The 24,715-nt window shown below is 37.0% G+C and overlaps 1 protein-coding gene across 1 annotated transcript in view; it reads left to right on the forward strand.

Annotated features, from left to right (window-relative positions):
• The window catches only part of LOC138700430 (LHFPL tetraspan subfamily member 6 protein-like), an 843,471-nt gene that overhangs the window by 563,258 nt on the left and 255,498 nt on the right, over positions 1-24,715 (forward strand). The window contains exon 2 of the mRNA XM_069827046.1: positions 15,612-15,727. Within this exon, the coding sequence (XP_069683147.1) occupies positions 15,612-15,727 (116 nt within the window). The remainder of the gene's footprint in view (positions 1-15,611; positions 15,728-24,715) is intronic.

Here is a 24,715-nt window from a genome sequence, read left to right on the forward strand (position 1 = left end):
AACAATTTCGTTCTTTCTTCTGACGTCTGAAACAGGCTATCAAGCACATACTGTTGGTTCATAAATATGTTTTCTACTCCGCTTCCAGTGTTGTCTTTAATCTTGCTACAGAACAGTGTGAGCAAAACAATGTACGAGGATGGTTAAAAAAGTAAGGTAACAAGAGATCTCATGGACAAGCTATATTTCACAGGCAGATATACTGAAACACAGTAGTAGGGCACTGGTACCATTACTTTTCAACATAGTCACCATGCTTGTCCAAACACATGTTCCAACGGTAAGACATCGATGCAGGCATAGAATAAATCTGGGTCAAGTCCCTGAAGCCACATCATGACGCCTTGCTGAACGGCCGCGTTGGTGTTGAATCGCTTAGAAACAAAATGCTTCTTCAACGGTCCGAAGAGGTTGAAATCAGTGGATCCAGGTCGGTGCTGTAAGGAGATTGGTCCAATACTTCCCACCGGAAGCGCCGTAATAAATCACGCTTGAAAACTGGGAATAGGAATGTTACATGTTTTATTCTGTTTAATCCTGTTTATACCTGTGAATGTGATGACACGCAACTCGGACATTTCTTCCTTTCCGCAAGCAATTCGTAAGCACGGCGGAAGATATGCGTTCCACAGAAGCATTAGGCTAAGGCAGAGAGAGATATATTTTGGAAATTTACGTTATATTTTGAAACATGAATTGAGAGTTAAAATTTTGACATTCCTCAATTTGTTTCCAACATTCAAGAATTCGCAACTATGTCGATTTTTTGACAGTGAAAAATTGGGCAAAAGTGTCCATTTTGTACCATTTTAGAATTTACTTTTGGCTTGAATTAGTTAATTAAGGGATCCAGTAAATCAACAACCTTATTTACGCCTAGCAGCCCTAGCACATTTGAAGGCTCCAACAAGGTGAAACTAGTTATGATAGCCTGTTGAAGAGGCAATCTTTTCAGCGATTCATTGAAAGCAATCTGAAGATTTCATTATCCTTTGACACGTGCGCAGTTGAATTTGGTAACTCCTTTAAGATATTGGCCTCAAATTATCACAAACCTGAATTAATTTCAGGAAATTTCCTTTATAACTGCAATGCTAAATATCCATTTAACGTCTTTCCTTAAAATGAAATCAAAATAGCTGCAGCTGCTGAGGATTACTTAGAGTTCTCAAATTCAAGTGAACATGAGGTGTCAAAGAATTTTGAAGCCCTGAAACTATGATTTTTACAATTTTATCAGTTGCTTTGAATGAATTGCTTAAGAGATTCTCTCTTCAACAGGGAATTATGACTTCTTTCACTTTGTTAGAGAAAATAAAGTAAATAAAGAGCCCCCCCCCCAAAAAAAGAAAGAAAGAACAGAACAGACAAAAGCGTTACATTTTTTTTTTCCAATTACTGTTAAAAAATACCTACATACTTTTTGTGTGAAAGATCTCTACGCGAGAAATATTCCCTACATATGGCAACACTGTAAATTATATACCGTAATATAAATGTTTGAAAGATGTAATGTGCGCAAAAAGGATTCAGAATTTGTATTCAAAGTGTAAACTGCCATTGCGTTCATTAAACTTATTGCAGCAGATTAAATAATTATTAGTGATTAACCGTACAGAGTCATGTCCTTCCCGAAGCGCTTCCAGAAGGACTTTTGTACTTAGCAATTTGTCCTTCCGGTAGGACAGATTCTTAAACAATATTTTCCATTTCCTGTCCTAGCAGAACGTATTTCTGTATCGTCCTACCGGCAGTTCGCAAGCTAAGGATCCTGCTGGTAGTACCCTGTTGTCCTGTCAGAAGAACGTATTATTTATTTCGTTTTTTGCTTTGTTTGTTTATTTATTTATTTTATTTATTATTTCCAGTGCAGTTTACATTAGTTTTACTGACTTTGTAAATAGAAAGAGAAAAGTGGTAAATTAAGAATTCTATTTATTATTTTCTATACAATTTGCATTAGTTTTATTTGTAACACTAGGATGATAACTGAATAAATAAAATTTTATTCAAAAATTATCAGAAACGTAAATAATGTACATACATGAGTGAATCATAACATTTGCTTATTTTATTTTTAAACATATTGTTGTTAATACTTGCTTTGAAATAGAATACTAGGCCAGATACTACTACAGATTATTTAAATTTGAAAGTAAATAATTTAAGAATGTCATTTATATGATTTGACTATGTCCAATGAATACTAACTTTCATGAATAATTATGCAGGAATTCCATTCTGAATGTGAAATGCAAAACAGTCACGTTTAGTTTGAGGACTACACACAACTGCTTTTGGACCACAAGCAACACAAAAGTAATTAGCTTTTTGTTATATCTGCCTAATTGTAGAGCAAACAATATATTTTCTCTGGATTCTTATTGTTTCTTGTTAGACTTTGAAGAATTATTGGAGTCAGAATAAATGTCATTGTTGACTATGTTCGTTATGTCTGAGGTACGAATCCACTATATTCTGTTATCAATATATCATTTTATTTTAACAAGTTTCTCACGTACCTTCAATACAGTTCCTTCACAAACACTTTCAGACCACGTATCACTAAAAAACAGACTTACTCCAAGTGTGATTTTCATCTGCATCAAAGAGAACTGCTTTAGCGAAAACTTACGCACCGTTACTGAAAGAATCTGCCATATCGCAGCAAAAATAAGTCATACCAACTTAATTTTTGTGCGCTAATAGAGAAAGAAACGTTCTTATCACTGGTCTAGGTGAACATTCTCTCGGCAGGACAGGAAATCCTATATAATCACTTGAACTTGGTAGAACGATGAGGACATCCTGTCCTGCCGGTAGGACGGTGTATGTTTAATCATTAACTCTTCTTTTTCTGCTTCGTTTGTTGTTTTTGAGTCGCTTATTAATCATCACGTTGCCTTTTTTTATTTTCAAGTTTGTTCAGTAATCTCATTAGCCTACTTCTCTATACTCATGCTCCTACACTGTGGCATTGCCTCGCCTCTGGAATTCGTTACCTAGTGACGTCAGGGATTGCCAGAGACTGTCACAGTTCGGAAGTAAACTAGAAAAGTATGTTTTATTGGGTCTAGTTCTATTGCCCGACACAACTTTGCTTGACAACTCGTTTACTAGATACTAACTGCCAGACATCACAATTTCCCGACAACACTTCGTATTTTTCGTGTCATCTTTTTCTATATTCTGATATCCTCTTTCTCCATTTCCTTCTTGTTCTGTCGTTTGTTTCTTCTCTACTTTTTCTGTCTTCCTTTCTCCTTATCTTATTCCTTATTTTCCTTTTCTGACTTGCTTTTTCGATTCTTTCTTTCTTCCAACTTTTCTCTCAGACCTCTTTCTCTTTTCTATATTCCTTTTTATCGTTCCTATCATTTTTCGTCTCTCCCTACGTACGTGTTTTCCTTTCTTTTCCTTATCTCATTTCTTCTATGTTTTTTATCAGTTGTTTCTTTCTCGCTCATGATTTGTGTATTAGCCTACTCTCTGCAACTTATTGCCCTTTCTATTTCTCTATTTCTCGCTTTTCTTTTTCTTTCTTTTTTCATTTCTGTGTTTTTCCTTTCCTTCACGTTTCTTCCGCATGTGATTCCATTTTAAGTCTCAATCCTTTTAACGAAAGTAGTCTGGAATCCAGTCTGGCGTAAAAGAGAGCAGAACCGTTAAGAGTTCCCAAGATCTTGCACAGAAGCCTGAATAATGTAATACGTACATGGCGCATGCACTGTAAAATCGTGTTTACAGAGTGCCAACTGCGAGGACTGCTCCCTGCATCGAATTCCAACTTGTCAAGAACGTTAATGTAACTTACGTCATATTATGCTGTATGTAAAAAAAGGATAAATAAGCAAAAGCGAAGTAAATTTATCTGTGATAGTTTTATCAGTAACAGTACGATCAAGAATACAAAATAAAGATTTGACGTGCATGCTTCCAAAAACTGTGATTTAAAAGAAACAAAGAAGAAACTGTTAACAGTGCGAAGAAATTAATTCTTTTAAATTGATATTGAATCTCACATGACTATATTTTACATTTTACTCCATAACTTAGACTGTGATAGGAGTACAGTTATTTTTATTTATATATATTTATATATATATTTAATTAATTAATTAATTAATTAAATTGTATTAATATTTTATTCAGTCTACAATTTATCTGTATAAAATTCTATTATAAGTATATTCAACCATTTGACACAAATATAAAAGTATGGAGGACGAACATTTTAGCCGTTGCGGCATCATCAGGTCCTATTACACAATATTACCGGTATTTAATTTATGAACACATGTTTTTGTCCTTTCTTTCTTTCTTTCTTTCTTTCTTTCTTTCTTTCTTTCTTTACCTTAGTTTAATCTCTCCCTTTTAGGTTCATTTATACGACCCACGCCACACGGGACTTACAGGGCCGCGACCTGTCGGGAGAGGAATTAATCTATTGGATCATATCGTACATACTTTTTTGACCACGCAATGACATGGAGGGCCTCCCCGGATGAGGGATCAGCTCAATGCTAGAGCCACTTCCGATACAACATAAACATTTAAGACATTACACAGCATTCACTCACACATATGAAAGGATTAAGGGAAGGATCGCCGACCATGGCCGGACTTTCAAGAGGTACAATCCCGGCATTTGCCTGGAAATAACTGAGGAAACCATGAAAAACCTCAGTTAGGATTGCCGGCCCCTGGGATCGAACCCCGGACCTCTCGAATGCAAGGCCAGCCCTCTACCACGCCGCTAGACCGCTCGGTATGTTGTTTGTCAGAAGTTAAAAATGTAATTACATAAGTTAAAATTGTCATGATTTGATTACTGTAACATATAAATAAACATGCTCACAATAATGCAATAGTCCACACCTGTGGAGTAACGGTTAGCGCGTCTGGCCTCGAAACCAGGTGGCCCGGGTTCGATTTCTGGTCGGGGCAAGTTTCCTGGTTGAGGTTTTTGCCGGGGTTTACCCTCAACTCAATATGAGCAAATGTGGGTAACTATCGGTGCTGGACTCCGGACTCATTTCACCGGCATTATCACCTTCATCACATTCAGACGCTGAATGACCTAAGATGTTGATAAAGCGTCGTAAAATAACCTACTTAAAATTAATGCAATACATTAAATCAGTAATTAGGCACATCGGGTTTTGTAGTTCCTCTATGCGCATTAAACATCAAAATTACTAACTCGTTGATTTATAGATCAGTAAAACATTAAAAGAATATAATGATCTGATTGGAAAATGAAACATTTGCTTGGTTAAGACAAAAAAATCTGAATACCAGTACAGTTCCAAACTTCACATTTGCATATAATTTGAGGGAGCTCATATATACAATTGAGATTAATTCTGCATAAAGCCTCAAAAGCGACTTTAGGAAAGCTGGATTGGTTCCATTTAATAAGCTGGAGTTGTGCTCAAATGTAACTCAGAAGAAGGTCAGTTGAGCGTGATGGCAATGGCAAGCATTTCTGGATGGAAGTTGCTAAAGCCAAAAGACACACTTGGGTATCCTGACGAAGATTAAATGGAGGAACAATTGGATAATGCCCACGGTAGACTAACGTCGGTAGTCAACGTTGCTCGCTGGCCACTAGTCAGCGGGCCATACCGAGCTGTGTTAAAAAACAATCGAAATAGTGGTGTTAAAATTCAAGATATAGCCATTAATGTTTTAAGTCATTCCTTGTTAATTGTAAATAACCATCTGCACAGCTCTATATATGAAAAATAAATTATTCATGTCGAGGATAGCTGCCCCCCAAAAATAAATTAAATTAAAATAAAATAAAAATAACATTTAAATTTAAAATAGAATATTGTTGATCTACAATTAATTTAGGTGCTGTTACCGCTCGGTACCCCTTTTTCAAGGGCAGCTATCCTTTTTGGATTCTTCTCTCTTTAAATAATTCACTCCATTTGTGAAGTGCAAGGTTTATGCAGTACAACGGCGGAGTTTTGAATGCACCAAATGAAAATGCAGATGTCGTAAGATCTTAAAGTAGGTTATCACAACTAAATAAGAGGGGAGGGCGGAAGGTGTGTTACAGGGAATATCATTCAAATGAAGAAAAGTAAATTTCCGGTTAATGTTGACGAAAGTGTTAAGTACGTAATTATGACCGCGTTGCCCTTTTATTTGTGGTCTAGGGAAAATACCCCGTCTTTGACAAAGAAAACATTTAGCGGCCATGAAATTATTCACGACTTTCATCTTATTATTGTTTACCAATATTACGAAACAAAAACTATCATAAGGGTCATGACCGACAGGATTATTTTGACTGTCTGCGCAACATGCAAGATGTATAACCGGAACAAGAAGGGATCTTCTTGATTTGATCTGGAATGTACACACGAAAATAAATTCAAGTAAGGATCACGCTGCCACTGCATGAGTGATCCGCGCCAGCGCCACAGAAAAACTGTTCCTGTCACGAGCCCCTCATCTAAGCGACGTAATCTACTCGCAATATTTACGCAAATACATCTTGTCGCTAACAGTGGTGCTATCTCTCTGAGAACGAAGGAGGTAGGGAGAAAAAAAATCATATTTCTCTTTCAAACGATGCCACAGACCAACGTCATGTCATTATGTTGGCGACATTGTGTATTTAGTTAAATTTGGTCGTAACCATAACTGTACGGTTCGAATCTACCGTAGCAAATTCTCCAGTTTAGCGGAAATGGAGACTACTGTATTTGAGCTCCAACTCTTCTTACCAGTGAAAGCTTGTATAATATTCCTGAGTTTCCAAAAATCGCGTACTTAAGTTTTTATAGAATAGCAATCATTACAGCGCTATTTGTAATTAATATTTTGGGGGAAAAAATAGATATGTTCATTGAAAGTTAGAAAACTTTTCGTATTTTCACATCTCATAATGATTAAAATATATTAATGTTCTACTAATTTATTGGTTTAATATGCTACTGTTTGATTAAAAGTTGTATAATAAGTCAAAGTAAAACTACTTATGGTGACTTCATCCAAGGGCTCAGCATGATAGAAACCAATACAAATATCAGTGAGACAAAGTGACCTCACTGAGATAACTACAATATTTTATTTTTTATTCATTAGTGTCTTAAGATTGAAATATAAATATGAGTTAATATGGTAAACAATGCTTACATCACTATTCATTAAAAAATTAAAGCCTTAGCGAAACAATTTTTTCAGAAAATCCTTAGCTGAATTTTAAAACTGAGCTAAAGTCGCCTCAGTTTATGAAGCACTATTTAAGATTTTCTCACTTATAAATGGAAGTATAGAATGCGCATCATGACATGAGCTGTAAATATTCTTACAGCTTTCTTTTGAGGGGTTAAAATATTGGATTTACCTCTGCCATTTCCCTGTAAAAAGATGCCGTAATTGGAGGGATTAGGAGGATATCCTTCATGTCGGAATAGCCTGCCTTTTTCCACTAAACCCTTGAATTTATTAATTATAATTAGTAGGTTATTGAAGAAAGCACAGTACGCACTCTTTAAGTAATCCTTAGGTACAGGTACAAACTTTTAATATTCTTAGTAAATAGATCACTCCAGGCAAACTAATACAAACGGCATCGATATGAGAGGCCCAAGTGAGTTTACAATATAATGTAATACGCAACAATTTAACTTAATTCAGAGCAGGAACATTTTGCTGTCTATATCTGATAAAGACAACTCAAGTCATACAGGGCTTTATTTGTATTAAAACAAAATTACTATTCAGAAACCAGTTTTTACCCCCTTTAATTTGATACTGGCTATGCTTTAATATGTAACGAACAATACAATGATATTCGATAATATTAGTGCCGTGTACCGTTTTTATGTAATGTATCATATCAGAAACTGGTAACCCTTTTTAAATCGCTAATACCGCCATTCGCACTGCTACCACTACACCGCCACCATCATCAACAAAATTATTATCATAAACGTAATCAAACTATCTCATCCATTCTAAGTCTAGACACTTGAGCTCTGTCCATATTTTCTTTGGCGAGAATAAAGGTACGGTCACACGTCGCTACTTTTGCAGCGATGCAGTACAAAAAACTGCGCGACTCTTGTACTGCGACTTGTGAACAACGGTGCAACCCGAAAAGTAGCGGCTGCCGAACCTGCTGCCCGGTACTTTTTCATGCTGCATGCAGCTTAGAAGTAGCGACGTGTGAACAGGGTTCTCAAGGTTGTAGCTGCAGCATTTTTGATATCAGTTTTGTTGAAACTTTCGACCAGTGTTGCCACCCAAATGTGCCAATGATACTTTTACTGTTTGTATGTATTTTAATGTTAGATGTGATGAAAATAAATGATTTGTAACAGTTACTAAGTATACAACACGGTCTGAGTATATTTGCTGAAGATATAATTAATTTTTTAATTTTCCGTAGTGTAGTTTCGAACAGGAGGGTTGACAGCATTGATTATGTGAATATGCTGTTGGTTATCATTTAAGTATATGGACATTTTTAGTAGCTTTATAGTAAAAATAATCCCAATTCCTGAATATTAGTTGAGACAGAAAAGCAAATGATAGCTCGGTAAGCTGTCGTATGAATTTCATAATAATGCGAACATAACCAGAAAATGTATAGGGCCTATTGAAAAATCAACACGGAGATGGAAAGCTGCAGCTAGACTGCGGCGCAATCTCCAGTTGGAAATTTTGCAGCGCTCGGGTTGCGCAGCACGAAAAGTAGCGTGCAGCGCACTACTTTTGGCTTACGCGTGAACAGGACACGCAACTTTTTCAGCTGCAGTAGGCTACAAAAGTTGCGCAGCAAAAGTAGCGATGTGTGACCGTACCTTAATGATCTCGCATTTAACTCTTTACGTGAATAGCATGGAGACAAATTACCGCTTGAGACAACACATCGACATACAAGCCATCCATCTACATTAGATTATATAATGTATGTATGTATGTATGTATGTATGCATTTTAATATAATAAACAGATCTCGGATTTTTAGGCTCGAATAGGATAGGTTGAAACAGTTTTATGTAAGAAATCCCTAAATGTATGCAACGCGTGAAACTCTTGAGCGATGATATTGCCTGATACAAGGTGCATTAAAGGACGGATGTTTCATCCTTCGCTAAACGAGCCTAAAAGCCGAGATCTAATTACATGTAACCATAATGTGAGTAGGTCTATAGACTTCTGTTGATTTACGCTCATATTCAGAATACCACCTATTTTCTTAGTAGGCCTACATTTCGAAGATGAGAGTTATACTGTACTTCAATGCACCTATAGCTTATCAACCTCTGTGCCTCGTAATAAAATTACCTGTTGTCCTGGGAATTCATCCTCGGGAGGTCGAAGACATGCATAAATCATAGAGACGGCAGCATATTTAGAAACCTCAAGTGGCATGTAGTTAGATCACCTTGTTCGAGTTGTGAATATTCAAGGCAGGGACTGTATTGCCAGGTTAATGAAACCAGGCGATCCGTCTCAATCCACTTTGAACTTCCCCTAACCACCAATTATTTAGCGTCTGGTCGGATATCCTGGCTGACCCTCGCAACCCTAGAGCCCCGAGGGTCTTTAATTACGTCCAACCCACGAACAACTACCTCCACCCCCATCCTTGAATGACTTTTAACGTGGTTGGTGGTAGATTCAGTAACAAAGGAAGTTTGGATACTTTTTGTTCAACTCGGTTACCCAATGAATCAGTTTTACCTCAGGGATGGGACAGGATTTCTTCAATGTCGGAGGTCAAAATATGGCCATACGAAATCTTAAATTGGTTTCTGCGGTACACATCGCAAGGGAATATTGGATTTATAATTTTACTATGTCGATGTAACTTTCACATGTGTATTAGTATGGTAGAACAATTATTTGACAACAGAAGTACTTTGCAATGAAGCATAAATTATAGTGTAAAATAGCCGTAATGATATAGTCTAAGATTTTATTTAAGAATTTTATTATCTTTTCTACGATTTAAACTTTATATGAAACCAAACTCTCACATTTCAATCTATTAACCACCACCACCTGTTGCATTTTTACCTCAGCAATATAGTGCCGGGTCTTCCATTCAGGCGGTCTAGGATCGAGCCCTGTTCATGTATGATGGAATTTGTGGTGAAAAAAGCCGAAGTAAAAGGTTTTTCTCGGGGTTCTCCCGGTTCATTCTGTAACTCCACCAACACCTTCCATCTTCCGCTCATTTCTACAATACTAAAAATTAGGCTGGGATGAAATCTTTGGTGACAGTAAGCTTACAGGTCTCCGATGTTTTTATAGTGTAAAAGGGCTTGGGACACCAGACCCTGCGGTTTGTGATATATTCGTCTGGAAATGGGACCTGGCTCTGTCAGAACTGGGATAAGATGGCCAACCTGTCAACTTCGGATTCACGAATGCCACTCAGGTCATTCGTCGGACTTGGCACACTCATCACATATACAATAAAGGGCCTACACTGGGCCTATGAGTGCCTAGGTGCATAGGTCCGTCCCGGATCCGGTCCCAGAAAAACAAAGATTTATTATTATTATTATTATTATTATTATTATTATCATCATATCATAATCATCATTATCATTACCATTACAATAATCTACTTTCGAGCATTGGGCTTTCGGTCCGTTCTCTTGTTACTTCCGTGAGAATTATGAGAGAACACTGGACATTAATATGCAGCAGAACGTCATGATTATGAGGTTAGCATAGTACAAGTTTAGTGCTTCAGTCACAACAGAACAAGAAAATGGACACATAGACGTCCTAAAAAGAAAGTTAATGTAGGCTATATGTAAGACAAAATCGAAACAGAAAAATATGCATAAACCGGAGGTTTATCGAACTTAAATACTTACTTAAACTAGATTACAAATTAGATTACTTGATTACTTAATAAACCAGTTACAGTTTTGAATTATAATTATATTATAATATTGGGACACTGTGCGACATAAAATAAGATGTTTCACTTGTACTTCAAAGCGTTTAAGGTCGGGCAACCCCAAACATCTGCAGGTAATGAATTCCAAGAACGGATGTCTATTGTAAAAGACGAAGAAAACACGGTAGTTCTGTGGAGAGGGACTGATAATAGAGTGTCGTGTTGTGACCAGGTATACAGATAATGATGTGTGAATAGATTATAGAATCGTGATGTAAGGTCTTCAGGGGTTGATGTATGCAAAATATGAGAAAAGCATTGCAAACTGCGTCTGTCAGCCAGCTGGAGCCAAGACAATTCATTGAAAGACGGTCAGATATGATCATAGAGACGAATATTACATATAAACCGAACATAGGAGTTATGGACACGCTGTGTCAGATAAGAAATCAAATTCGGTAAATATTGAACTTGGGATGTTTGTAAATTCAGGCCTACAATTAGACAGCAAAGTCCAAACGGATTGCATTGCTGCATTGTACACTGTATACCAGCCATCGGCAGAAATGTTATCGCGATACCTGTTACTAAGTGACGTTGCAGGGGCAGGCAAGGAATACACATCCCACCTCCCAACCTACCCTTTGCAGATACATTGTACAAGCAGCTACCAGTGGCGTAACATATAGCTAGTTAAGCATGGCTCTGTCCAAAGGTAGGAAACGTGTATTTAAAAAAGAATGGGAGGAGACGTATTTTTCTTGTGCTTATAGAAATAATAGTATAAGTTTATTGTGTTCGAAAGATTTAAAGGGTATTTATCAGCAAAATATTAAACGTCATTATAATGTAGCCTATGTCATAAAAAGCATCAGAAGATCACAGTTATTTATGAACATTTTAAATCCAAATTGCAGTACGAAGGGCAATAGCAAAACGTAGTAGATATGTACGATATGGTGTGATCATTTATTACAATGATAGATATCTGGAAATGAAATACTCGTATGAGGGGGGGAAAAACAGTTCCATCATTTCCCATGCTTACAATCTCTTTCGGATATTTCTGAATCAAATTTAAATAATTATGTTCATCTAAACCTAAAAACAGAATTTCAACAACGGAGTTTCGGTGATTTTAAAAATATTGCAAATGATTTCTTACTTTTTGCGAATCTTTTGACCATAGACATAAACAAAGTTAAGCCAGAAATGCAGAAAGTAGTAGCTGATTTACAGAGTGGCATATATTTACAAACGCGGTGCAAAGACATGTGTGGTTTAAATTTCTTTAAAATTCTGTCTATGGAAAAATACGTTTCCATTAAGTTATTTGCCGTCAATATAGCGGCTATATTTGGTTCCACTTACAGTTGCGAACATTTATTTTCAAAATTGAAACTTGCAAAACCATAACCAAGATCGCCGCTGAAAGATGAAAGTTTATTCGCTATCTTGAGATTGGCTACTTGTGATATAAACTTAAATTCTGTAGCACCTTTAAAGTTACGGTACAGTAGGCCTAAATATGAAGTTTGTGATGGCTGCACGCCACTGTTGTCTGAGCGAGCCCTCCATCCTATCCACAACCATGCGACGTCATGTTTATTGCTGGTTGCATTGCCTGATGTCATCGTGAGTACAATTCTGCCGATGACTGTGTATACATTAACTATAATTTTATTTAACCGCAAGTAGGAGAAGGAAACAGATTTACATAGTTTACACAATTCTCAAAGAACGCAAAGATTTCAGAACGTATTTCACGTAGGCCTATAGGGATCATATTTCAGGAGACAACATTATCGTTAGAGGTAACTGCCGAGCAGTCACACAGATGGAGCCACTGAGCCGGAAGAAAACTGTTCCCAACATCGGGACTCGTGTTTGAAGTCTGCGCATTCAATGACAGCAGCTTTTACAGAGGATGGTAATGCGACTCAGATTGCTAATGCGAAGTACGTATTCATTCATGTCTGAACATGCAGAGATGGCGAATGGCAATGATGGAGGAAACGACTAAGCTCAAAGAATACGTAGCTACTGTTATGAAGTCCAAGTTCAACATAGGGGTGGATCATGATGAATATATTGGACAAGCCAAATAAATATTTACATGTGTATGTTGCAAACGTAGCTCAGACGATAATAACTTGGAATCGAGATCTGAGACTGCGTTCGAGCGTGGGTTCGATTTACCGTTTGGTCTCATTGCTTGGTCCTACTTTTCCTCGAGTTTCTATCCAGCTGTATTCCAGATAATTCATTGACGAGTTCCCGGCTCATCTTGCCAAATACCATTTCGTTCTCACCAATGAGAAGTGCAATAAATTTCCATGCTGCGTTGGGTTATAAACATAAAAAACATGTATAGGCTATACCGTAATGTAATCCTATCTACGTGAAAGCCTGGAAGAAGATGGAATGACCAGTTTTGAGACACGGAACAGGTCGTGGTAGGGTAACCCTTGTTTGGTTATGATGATGATGATGATGATGATGATATATAGTGTAAAACTATGCAATATGTTATGTTACTAACATAGACTTCTTAATTTTTGACAAATTATTGTGTGAAAAATTTGTTTGAAAGTAATAAAGTAATACAGACTTTCAGTGTTTTAAAATATATTCAGATATATAGGATGACAACTACATATTTCTTAAGTGGCACTATATATTAATCTTTAGATACCGTAAAGCGGGGTGACTTTGAACACCGAGATGACTTTGAACAGTAATTTAGCGCCTTTCTAAATTAAATGCTGTACCCAATTGCGATAAAACTGTTTAAGTTGTCAATAAACTAGTTCAGTTTTTTCGCAATAGGGTACAGCATTTAATTTAGAAAGGCGTTAAATTACTGTTCAAAGTCACCTCAGCGTTCAAAGTCACCCCACTTTACGGCATTTATAATGTCCATAAAATCATACGTTATGAGAAGAAATGTTCCATCAGGTTGTATGAATTTTTATACCGAAACGTTTCGAGTTTATTAGATGCATATTTTCGAATGGTTTCTAGACAGTAACCAAATGACACAAAAAATATTCAGAAAAAAAAAAAAGTAATAACGTTTACAGTCAATCAGAGTTCTGGTTTAAACACGAACTGTTGCATCTTATCTCTAATTACTTTCTTCAGATCTTCAATATTTTTTTGTTCTATCCCGTGGACTTCAATCTTGAAACTTGGGAAGAAATTCATTGTGTCGAGGTGAGGTGTTCTCTCCGTGCACTCAATGTGTCCGCATCTTTTGATTCGTTTATCAGGAGTAATTTCGTTCAGAAAATGCGTTACTTCTCTCCTTTAATACACGAGAGCAGCATCTTGCTACTCGTATATACTTACTATGTTCTTCTGAAGGATACCAAGAAACAACTTTTTGAAAGCCGGGCAACATAATCATACAAGAGATACCGGTATAGAAAATTCTCAGAATCTGTTCTCTTTTGTGAAAAAATGGACCAATTTTGCTGTTTATCGCTAAATTGGGTCAGTCATTGATTTTCTGAGAATATTGTGTATGTGCCTGTGCCTTCCAATGAGGATTGTCAGAAAATTAGTAGGGCTAGTTGTGACGATTGACACCGCCAATTAAACAGATAGTTGCCTCATCTGGAAATAAATCCTTGCTCGTATTGAGTACTAAGTTGAGGAAGAAATTTAACTCAGTGACGTAGGAACTGGGTGAGTCCAATTATCTTGTGTTTTCCTGTGGTGTAGTCTCGGGCCTTGAATTTAGTCAGCGTACACAGCGCGAGGCGTGTAAGAAAGCTCGGACATAATATGCAGTAGCTGCGACCAGGAAACTGCAGCTTAGCTTACAAGCAAACATTCTCATGGGGGCAGATAAAAAATTTGATTTTTTTCTTCCACCATCTTAATAATGTCAAAACAAGTGCTTATACAAATTTTGGCTACTCGAGCGCAATTACGAGGATCGCCAGAAAGTAATTTCCCCCGGGCCGTTTACAGAAAGAAAACACAATTTCATGGAAAAATTTATTGAAACATATATATTAATTCTTTAAAAATTTTCAACATATTTTCCACCGTAAGTGAGACGATTGTCATACAGTTCGATCAATAGAGAGATGCGGACGGCTGTCTTACACTGGTTGCGATCCCAAGCGACAGACTTCTAAGACACAGGGATACAAAAGTTGATTCCATTGTATGACAAATATCTCAATTTTGGTGGGGAATATGCTGTATCTGTTCCAATAAATCTTTCCATAAAGTTGTTTTCTTTCTGTAAACGACCCCAGGGAAACTTATCTTCTGGACGGCCCTCGTAATAATTGCTTTCGAGTGGCCAAGATTTTTATAAGCACTTGTTTTAACATTGTTAACATTAATAACTTTTTTATCTGCCCCATGAGAATGTTCACTTGTTAGTTGTACAATTACGCAATAGGAGCTCTGTAGCCTACAGTACAGCACTTCACCGCTTCACTTCTTGGTTTTGATATTTAATAAAAGAAATATCGTATGAAGCAAATAATACATTGTAAGTTTTTTTTTTTTTTTTACAAATTAAAATTATAAAACAAAAATGTTTCTAGCTACTACCGTAAGAGCCAAGCTCGTGTACGGTGTGGTCTTAGCCAATAATATAACATAAAATTTACAAGGACAATATAGGCTACTAAATACCAGTTTTGATGCGATATAACTGCTCATCAGAATGAAACAGGCTATGCCGGCTTCTTTGTTGCAGGGACGTCTCCTGGGCAAGGTGGACGCGTACTTCAGTTCATTTAGACGCTGCAATTACCCTCGCGTCACGGCGCAGGGAGGCATCGAGATCGTGGAGGAGTGCGGCCGCTACTCGAGGTAAGTGCTTTCGCTGACGTCATGATATCAAGTGAGCCTTGTCAACCTTTAAAGAAGTTGTCTTCAATGAAAAGCAGAATTCGAAGTTATTGGTGTTAGCTGTCGAAATTAGGCTACCTTGTATTTTAATTAATTAATTATAGACTATACAATGATTAATGACAGTACTGTAATTACGAACAAGAACTTACTCATCCATAATTGGCATACTTACAGTTTCTTAAAGTAATCTCCTTCAGTATCGCATACCCCTCGCCACACCCCTGGAAGGCGACGGATGCCATCCACAGCGTCACTTTTCTCTAAGTTTCTAATTTACTACTTTATAGCTGTTATAATAGCCTGTCTATTTTCAAAGCGTACCCCTCTCAGTGCTTCTTTCTTCTCAGGGAAAAGATCGTAGTCGCAGAGACTCACCCGGAGAATACGGAGGATGCTCTAGAATCTTCCAGTTCCACCTGTTAAGTAGGCTAAATTAATTACTTCGGCAGCCACATGACAAAGAGCATAATCGTGAAGCCCAATGACATGGTATTCGAGAGATTTCGGCGTTTCCGGCGCATTCTTGATCGTAAGTAAAAGGGACTCTGCAGGCTGTAGGGGAATTCAGGAGCGGCCCGGAGGAGAATGTAGCACGGAAGGTCTTAGGACATGTACATTATTTAATTCAGGGTAGTACAATGGGCCCACCAAGGCGACTTACGTGCGAGGGCAGTCCCCATACTGTGACCCTCTCCTCATGAGGGACGGCAGATAAGCTTTCAGTTGAAACAGCGTCGTTAAATAAATAATTAATAATGTACTAGAAAATATACTGCTGGGGTGATATCTTCTTACTGCAAACCATACCAGGAATGATCTCAGCGGTGGACTTACCAACACTGCTAGCATTCAGCTCTTTTAGTGGCGACTAATGTACTGTTTGAGTTGGTTGAGGGAAACCCTGTAAAAACCTCCGTAACTTTTTTCAACCAGGATTTGAACCGGAGTCTACTCGTTTCGCGGTAAGACATGCTAACAGTTACTACACAGCGGTGGACTTATCAACCATCGATGGATAGAGTGTATGTGCTGTAACATTACCTGGAATCCGCCTTTCAGTTAAGGAAATTCTAGGTAAAACCCAGTCAGGTGGTCAGTTCATTCGGTATTCGAAACCAGCTCCGGATCAAGAGAACAAGTCGCTGCGTCGGTAACTGTGTCTGCTATTGCTATGAAACATATTTTCATGCAACTTGGCCTTCGAGCGAGTGAGGTGTGGCGAATTTGGTGGCCATTTCCGTGTCAATTATCAGTATCAATTCGGTTTGTCGTGATTCACTGTCTATATAATGTTGTGACATAATATAGAGCATGGTATATCATACTGCAATGTGGTCCATTCTTTCTAATTGATTCCATCGCCTCCTCTCAACATGAAATATAGTTAAACAAGGTTATAGAGAAGTAGTTTGACTCAACATTTTCCTAAGTACTTTACTTTCCTCCTAAATGTCTTTGCAGAGGCCTACACTGTAGTTCTCGCTAATAGTACTGAAGTTACCATGAGCATCTTGGTTTAGATCGTAAGATTCATTTGCTTAAGTTTAACGTTTCATCGATGTGAAACGAAGCTAGCTGCGAATGATATGATTACTTTGATTCTATTTCTTACCTATTGTTTTCTACAATTTATAATTAAGTTTAGCCGTTTGGATTATTGTATGTTTACATATTTCCTCTCGGTTTTTGTATTTTATCCGTATAATAACTTGCATCCAAAATATTTAAAGTTCCTCACTTGTCCATTATTATATACTTATCTACTTTTTTTTGTATTTAATTTAAATAATGCAGAAGCAGTGCTCGTGTCGAGAATATTGTACGAAATGGAAATATAAAAATTTTGAAATTTATCCTTTGAAGAGTGGAAAAATTCAAATACCTGGGAGCAACAGTAACAAATATAAATAATACACGGGAGGAAATTAAACACAGACAAATATGGGAAATGTCTGTTATTATTCGGTTGAGAAGCTTTTATCATCCAGTCTGCTGTAAAAAAATCTGAAAGTTAGAATTTATAAAACAGTTATATTACCGGTTGTTATTTATGGTTGTGAAATTTGCACTCTCACTTTGAGAGAGGAACGTAGGTTAAGGGTGTTTGAGAATAAGGTGCTTAGGAAAATATTTGGGGCTAAGAGGAATGAAGTTACAGGAGAATGGAGAAAGTTACACAACACAGAACTGCACGCATTGTATTCTTCACCTGACATAATTAGGAACATTAAATCCAGACGTTTGAGATGGGCAGGGTATGTAGCACGTATGGGCGAATCGAGAAATGCATATAGACTGTTAGTTGGGAGGCCGGAGGAAAAAAGACCTTTGGGGAGGCTGAGACGTAGATGGGAGGATAATATTAAAATGGATTTGAGGGAGATGGGATATGATGATAGAGACTGGATTGGTCTTGCTCAGGATAGGGACCTATGGCGGGCTTATGTGAGGGCGGCAGTGAACCTCCGGGTTCCTTAAAAGCCAGTAAGTTAGTAAGTAAGTAAGTAAGTAAGTAAGTAAGTTTTTAAGTTAGAAGCAGCGCTCCAGGGTACTATTAAGGAAAGAGGTTATTATGGTGTTCATCAATACGCGTAACATGGCGACAAGATATATGTTTTGTTTCAATCATGTGATCGATGGTGTCCGCCATCCGTGCCTGAACTGCATGTTGTATTTCTTACTTCCACCAAACGATATTTTCGGAAAATTTCAGACTGTTTCAGATTCACATTTTAGTGGCGAAAAGTGCGACGTCTCTCCCTCATTAATCCAAGTTGCTCATGTGTGTTCTGAAATACAGTGCGTTCACCTCAGCACAAATTTATTTCTATGCAAATTATTAAAGCTTTGCATGGTAAGTTGTGATATGTTGCTTTTCCTGGAGTCGCGTAACAGCACCGCACAGTGACCTGGTTCCATCTGCATAAATCAAGACACAAATGCAAGTGAACTGAAGTGGCTACAAACTTCGTTGATGGTGGGTTGTTGCAGACACCTATTGTTGCCAGTATACGAATATTTGCCTCCATGCTTTGACCAACTTTCTACAGTGCGAAGTTTAATTAATCTTTATTATCCATCAGAAAGTTTGTCAATTTAATAATATTACCTGTTATAATAATTGGAGTGAATATAAGCTGTGAAGTTGCGTAGATGTGAACTGTCTTTGTATTGTTAATCTTGGAAGACAAGACATCTTCTAGGCAGATAAAAGTAATTTAGTTATTAATTATCACTATGAAATTATTTATATTTATATTAAACAAGTTCCTTTTGATGTACCTTAATTCGCATAGACCAGGTAGATAAATGACGTAGCTAATTTTTTTAACTTGGGGAGGATTTTGTTTATGAAATTAACATACAATTTATATTTATGTGACTGGTATACTGACAAAAACAACTCTTACCGTCTTAATTTACTGACGGACTCTCCATTCTATTTAATTTATCTCACTAATTATATAAAAGACGATAAAATTATTAAGCATGGTATAAATTGAGAATAGCACATTAATAATAATAATAATAATAATAATAATAATAATACTCGCAAATAACTTTTAAGGAACCCGCAGGTTCATTGCAGCCCTCACATAAGCCCGCCATCGGTTCCTATCAATAATAATAATAATAATAATAATAATAATAATAATAATAATGCAATTTACATAGAATTACAAATAGTAGGGAACTACGCAGGCAAAGAAACTTACTAATCGCACATTTACAAAACGACTACGATATCATGTACGCTAGGTGAAAACGTAATATTTAAGGCAATGATTCCCAATTAGTGTGGAGATCGTGTAAGGAGCTGAGGGGATCGCGGCATGATTTACAAAATAAAACTAGAACGCCTTATAACATACACTTATTTTCTGTTTAGAAATATGAATATTAACAACGTTGAACATAAAAATAAAAATAAAATATGTTAGTAGTTACGTAAAAATAATTAATACGATAAATGTGCCTGCTTTCGGGATGTAATTTCTCAAATCTTGATTCTGTATTCGATACATAGACCCCTTGCAAAGACGCCAGGCATTTCTCTGATTTCAGCTGCTGCGCAGATTATGTGTGCTGTAATATATCTTCTTCAGAGTAAACAGGGGTTTCGTAAATAACAGACTTCATGTTGCCCCACAAAATGAAGTCAAGTGGAGTAAGATCAGGTGAGCGCGCCGGCCAGGCATCGGGCCCACCCCGTCCTATTCAGTGATCGCCGAATGTAGCTGTCAGATGATTGCGTACTTCATTCCCAAAATAAGGTGGTGCCCCTTCATGTTGAAACCACAATCTTTGTCTGATATTAAGAGAAAGCGGATGCAGTATCTCAGACAGAACTTCTTGCAAAAGTACCAAGTAATTATTGGCAGTTAGTCGTCGTGGCAAAAGGTATGATCCCACAAGGAAGTCATTCATAATCCCTGCTCACACATTGATACCGAATGTCATTTGATGCGATCGCACAAACGTGGAATTGGGGTTTTCGAAAGCCCAAACGTGTGATTACGAGAATTAAACAATCCCTCACGTGTGAAGTATGTTTAATCTGTGAACAACACACGCGTTGCAAACTGTGGTTGAACTGCAGTTTGATTCAAATACCATGTACAAAATTCCTGTCGCAAGGGATAGTCACATGGCTTAGTAGTATGGACTTTTACAAGATGATAAAGATGCAACAGCTGTTCCTGCAGAATTCTCCAGGCCGTGCAATGAGTAATGTTGAATTAGTGAGCGATAGGTCTTGTACTTATCGAAGTATTGTTCTCGACAAACTGCAGCACAGCTTCCTCAGTCTCAGGAGTTCGCGTAGATCGCCGCCGTCCTGACCCTCAGCTCGTCTATCGGATAAGCCCTGTTCGCGTAGTCAGTGACGAATGCTGGTAAATGTACTGTATTGAGGGACCCGTTGCGTCGGTTTGGAAAACGTTACTGATAAAGCCTCTGAACCTAACGAGTAGAACCAAAATAATGCTGCCAAATGCATGTCCGCCAACTCATTTCATGTTTCCCGTAGTTAACAAGATGCAATTATTTTTAAGCAAGAAGGACTTGTACTATACCGAGAAGAAGCAGTCAACAGATTATGCAAATCTAGTCTTTCAGGTGAAGCTCCCTGTAAAGCAGACTTGAATAATTTCAAGGGAAAAAATTGTTCCGGGGCCGGGTATCGATCCCGGGACCTCTGGTTGAACGTACCAGCGCTCTACCACTGAGCTACCCGGGAACTCCACCCGACACCGTCTCAACTTTTCCCTTTATATCCACACAACTCGTGTGGGCTGACGAAACGCCAGAGACCCACAACGAGTGCACACAATCTCTGTGTGACTTATTCAAGTCTGCTTTACAGGGAGCTTCCCCTGAAAGACTAGATTTGTATAATATATACGTTACTGTGTACGTTAACAGAAAACCACAATTCCAAGTCACACAGAGATTGTGTGCACTCGTTGTGGGTCTCTGGCGTTTCGTCAGCCCACGCGAGTTGTGTGGATATAAAGGGAAAAGTTGAGACGGTGTCGGGTGGAGTTCCCGGGTAGCTCAGTGCTAGAGCGCTGGTACGTTCAACCAGAGGTCCCGGGATCGATACCCGGCCCCGGAACAATTTTTCCCTTGAAATTATTCAAGTCAACAGATTGTTTGGAAGAATGATATTGAGCACAAAAATTCAACAGACTAGATAGATGTAAACAAACTTGTAGTAATCAGATTGGATTAATGCATGATACCGAGCTCAGGGAATGAACAAACCGGAACGAAGAATGATACTGCACTGACTGAATAAACAAACTGGGTGGTAGCATTAAACCACTCATGCACTGAAACGGAGGGTCTGAGCCCATAGCTTCCTCAACGAAAAGTATTTGAAAGAAAGTTACCTATCCGATCCAAAAGTTTGTCGATCTGATTTAGAAACACCTGTATTTTTCAGCGGCATAGTTTCCACATTCAAAAAGTTTACATCAATTAAGACAAAATTTGACATCATCCATGTTCTCTTTCTTTTTTTTCCCCCTCTCTTTTTGGGCCTTTTCTTCATCCAGGCAAATACCAATCACCGCAAGTTTTTGTCTGTTAAATATTGCATTGTTTGAGAGCACACTTCCCTACCCTTGATGACGCCGGCAAATTACAATCACTTGTGGATGTATTGTCATTGGACGTGATGGTGACGGTGCAGGTCCGTGACGTTGACGTTACGTATCGACCTTTATTTCGCATGAATACGAGGTTGCAAATATTATTTAAAAAATTTAAGAGTGTCTTTTGTAAGCTCGAGGTATTTTTGCATTTTTTTAAATAGAAAACTAGTCTACGCTCTGGGAAAAAAATCTAACTTCGACATTCCATCAGTAGGTACATATTTCAATGAGTTTTCTCTTCATATTTCCTGGAATTTCAGTCAGTTGAACGTAACTATCTAAAAACGGATTCAATGTGACGTCGTAATTGTTTTCAGTTTCAGCTAATTGTGAAAACGTAGTTGCATATCCGCAAAAACAAACTAAGTATCTATGTTCATATCATATGTAACTCAATTTTTATGAATTCTTTAAATGCGCTGGAATGAATTAATTTGCATTTTTTCTGGTAATATCGACCAGAAGTTAAGTTTCTTTGTTTATTAATTTTTAGACGTTATTTTATTGTAATTTCTTAATGTAAATTTGTTATGTATCGAATCCTCCCCTGAGAACACTCTCTTTCAGCGGAGTGATAGAATTTTGTCAATTTACAATTTCTTTGCATTTTATTTTTCTGGCAGTAAAAATATCGCATTATTATTATTATTATTATTATTATTATTATTATTATTGTTATTATTGTTATTATCATTATTATTTTTTTTTCATAAATATGATAGGTAACAAAGGGGTTATCATCATTTTTCATTTCTGTACCGGGAAGAACGTTCTCGACAGGAATCAACAATTATTAGTTATGATAATGAGCAGATACAGGATTAAGTAGAATGTAATATAGTTTAAAATCTGGAGCAATTAATTTGAAATAAAATCATTAGCTTAACAAGAATTTCGCAGCGTATTTTCACGAGAGGATAGATGAAGCACTTCTATTCTCTCTTAATGAAGGTATGAAGGACTTGTGCTATCAATCATGCCGCTGAAAAAGTATATAAATTAAGGAAAATGAAAACTTTATATCAGATTTCATTGTCCGACATATTAATTTATGGTTTCATTTCATTTAACTCGACAGAGTTTCTCGCTGGATCTCTGAGATCCAGCGTATATAGTTTACATGTTCTATGTTACTATGTAAAAACATAGTTAAACGCTCATTTACAAAAAAAAAAAAACCGTATAATAACCTTAAGCTCATATTTTTTTTAAATATCTAGATTGGGTCTGTCGGACCCGTAGCGAGTATTTATGCTAGGAAAATAGGTTATATGCGAGCTCCGCCGGGTTAAAGTAAGACCTCAAGGGAGTGGACAGTGCAGATTTCCGTAGTTTTGTGTGAAATTAAAAATAGTACCGTGACATAAAAGCCATGCCATCACCGAAACACAAGTGTTTTTAACTCTAGACTCTACGAAAGATATGTTTTGCTTCTTATGGAATTTTGTCCTAGGAAAAGCCTTTATATTAGACGATTTTCATTTGGTAACCGAAACAGACCTCCTGGTCTAAATTTCGCGAAGGATTATGATGATGATGATGATTATTATTATTATTATTATTTTGTATCTTTTTCCGTTTCATTTTCTTATCACTCATCTTTTTTGTCTCTTTCTCAAGGAATATACCATGTTCTTTTTCTTTTTCCTTGAATATATTATTAGACTCCAGTTACGTGGATTGTACTTTACCGGGCTTCCGTGTAGAACAAGACAGGACATTACATTGACAACAAACAAACATCTATGCTCTAGGCGGGATTCAAACCATAGCCGTGACTTTGGTTCAGCGTTCATTAAAAGAAAAACTGTCTCGGATTTGGATGTTTGTTGCAATACTTACTCCTCATTTAACATGGGTCGGTCTATAATAATAATATTATTGTTGTCGTTATTATTATTATTATTATTATTATTATTATTATTATTATTATTATTATTAAATTATTATTATTATTAGATAATAGACAACTTTAAGGTACGGTACATAGATTGTATGCGGAGACTATGTGGAAAGTGGAACAAAGAAAATATTGTAGAATGCTGCATTTGCAGTGAAGGACCTGTCCTTGGGCAGAAAACTATGAATGAAATGAGTTAGATTAGTATAAAACCTTAATGCTGTGAGAGCGAGTGCATCCAGTTCCGCTGTTAATATATTTTCCAAAAGTGAATTTTTTTAGTGACAAAGAAATCAAATTAGTAGGAACCGAAAGAGCATTTCTTTACCGCTCAGTTCAACGTAATCAGCCCTTTAGGTCGCTAGATTGTACTTCTAAACTTACAAAACGTGCTTCTGAACTTATATTTGCGTGCGGTCGTACAAAAGCTGAAGCGATTTTGCTCAATGTTTTAAGTCCATTTTGGGTTTCTCAATTCGAATCTGGTTTACAGAAAGCTAAATTTCGTCTCAGTAATGCGAGGCGCTTCATATCATAAGGGCAGCAAAATATTTCCTTGGATGGTAAGATATTTTATTCCTTTTGAAATTACCGTTAAATTGTTAAATCTCAGATCATTTCCTGGGGAAAAAGTGTATACCATCTCTTTGTTCTTAAAATATTTGAAAAATTTGAACATGAAAGAAAATTAGTAGTCTTGTATGCTGATAATACAATTTGTTATTTTAGGAGTGTTGCCGGGAAAGGTGTGAATAATGTCTTCACAAAGACATGACCGATTAGGAGTAGGTTTTAATAATCTTATAATTCTGAGTACTACTCAGACAGCTGCTTATGTCCTCCAAATTGATATAAAAAGAATTTCTCAGACATATATTCCTATTTCTG

This window comes from Periplaneta americana, chromosome 5 (assembly GCF_040183065.1).
Source record: "Periplaneta americana isolate PAMFEO1 chromosome 5, P.americana_PAMFEO1_priV1, whole genome shotgun sequence".
In the NCBI taxonomy this organism is placed as follows: domain Eukaryota; kingdom Metazoa; phylum Arthropoda; class Insecta; order Blattodea; family Blattidae; genus Periplaneta; species Periplaneta americana.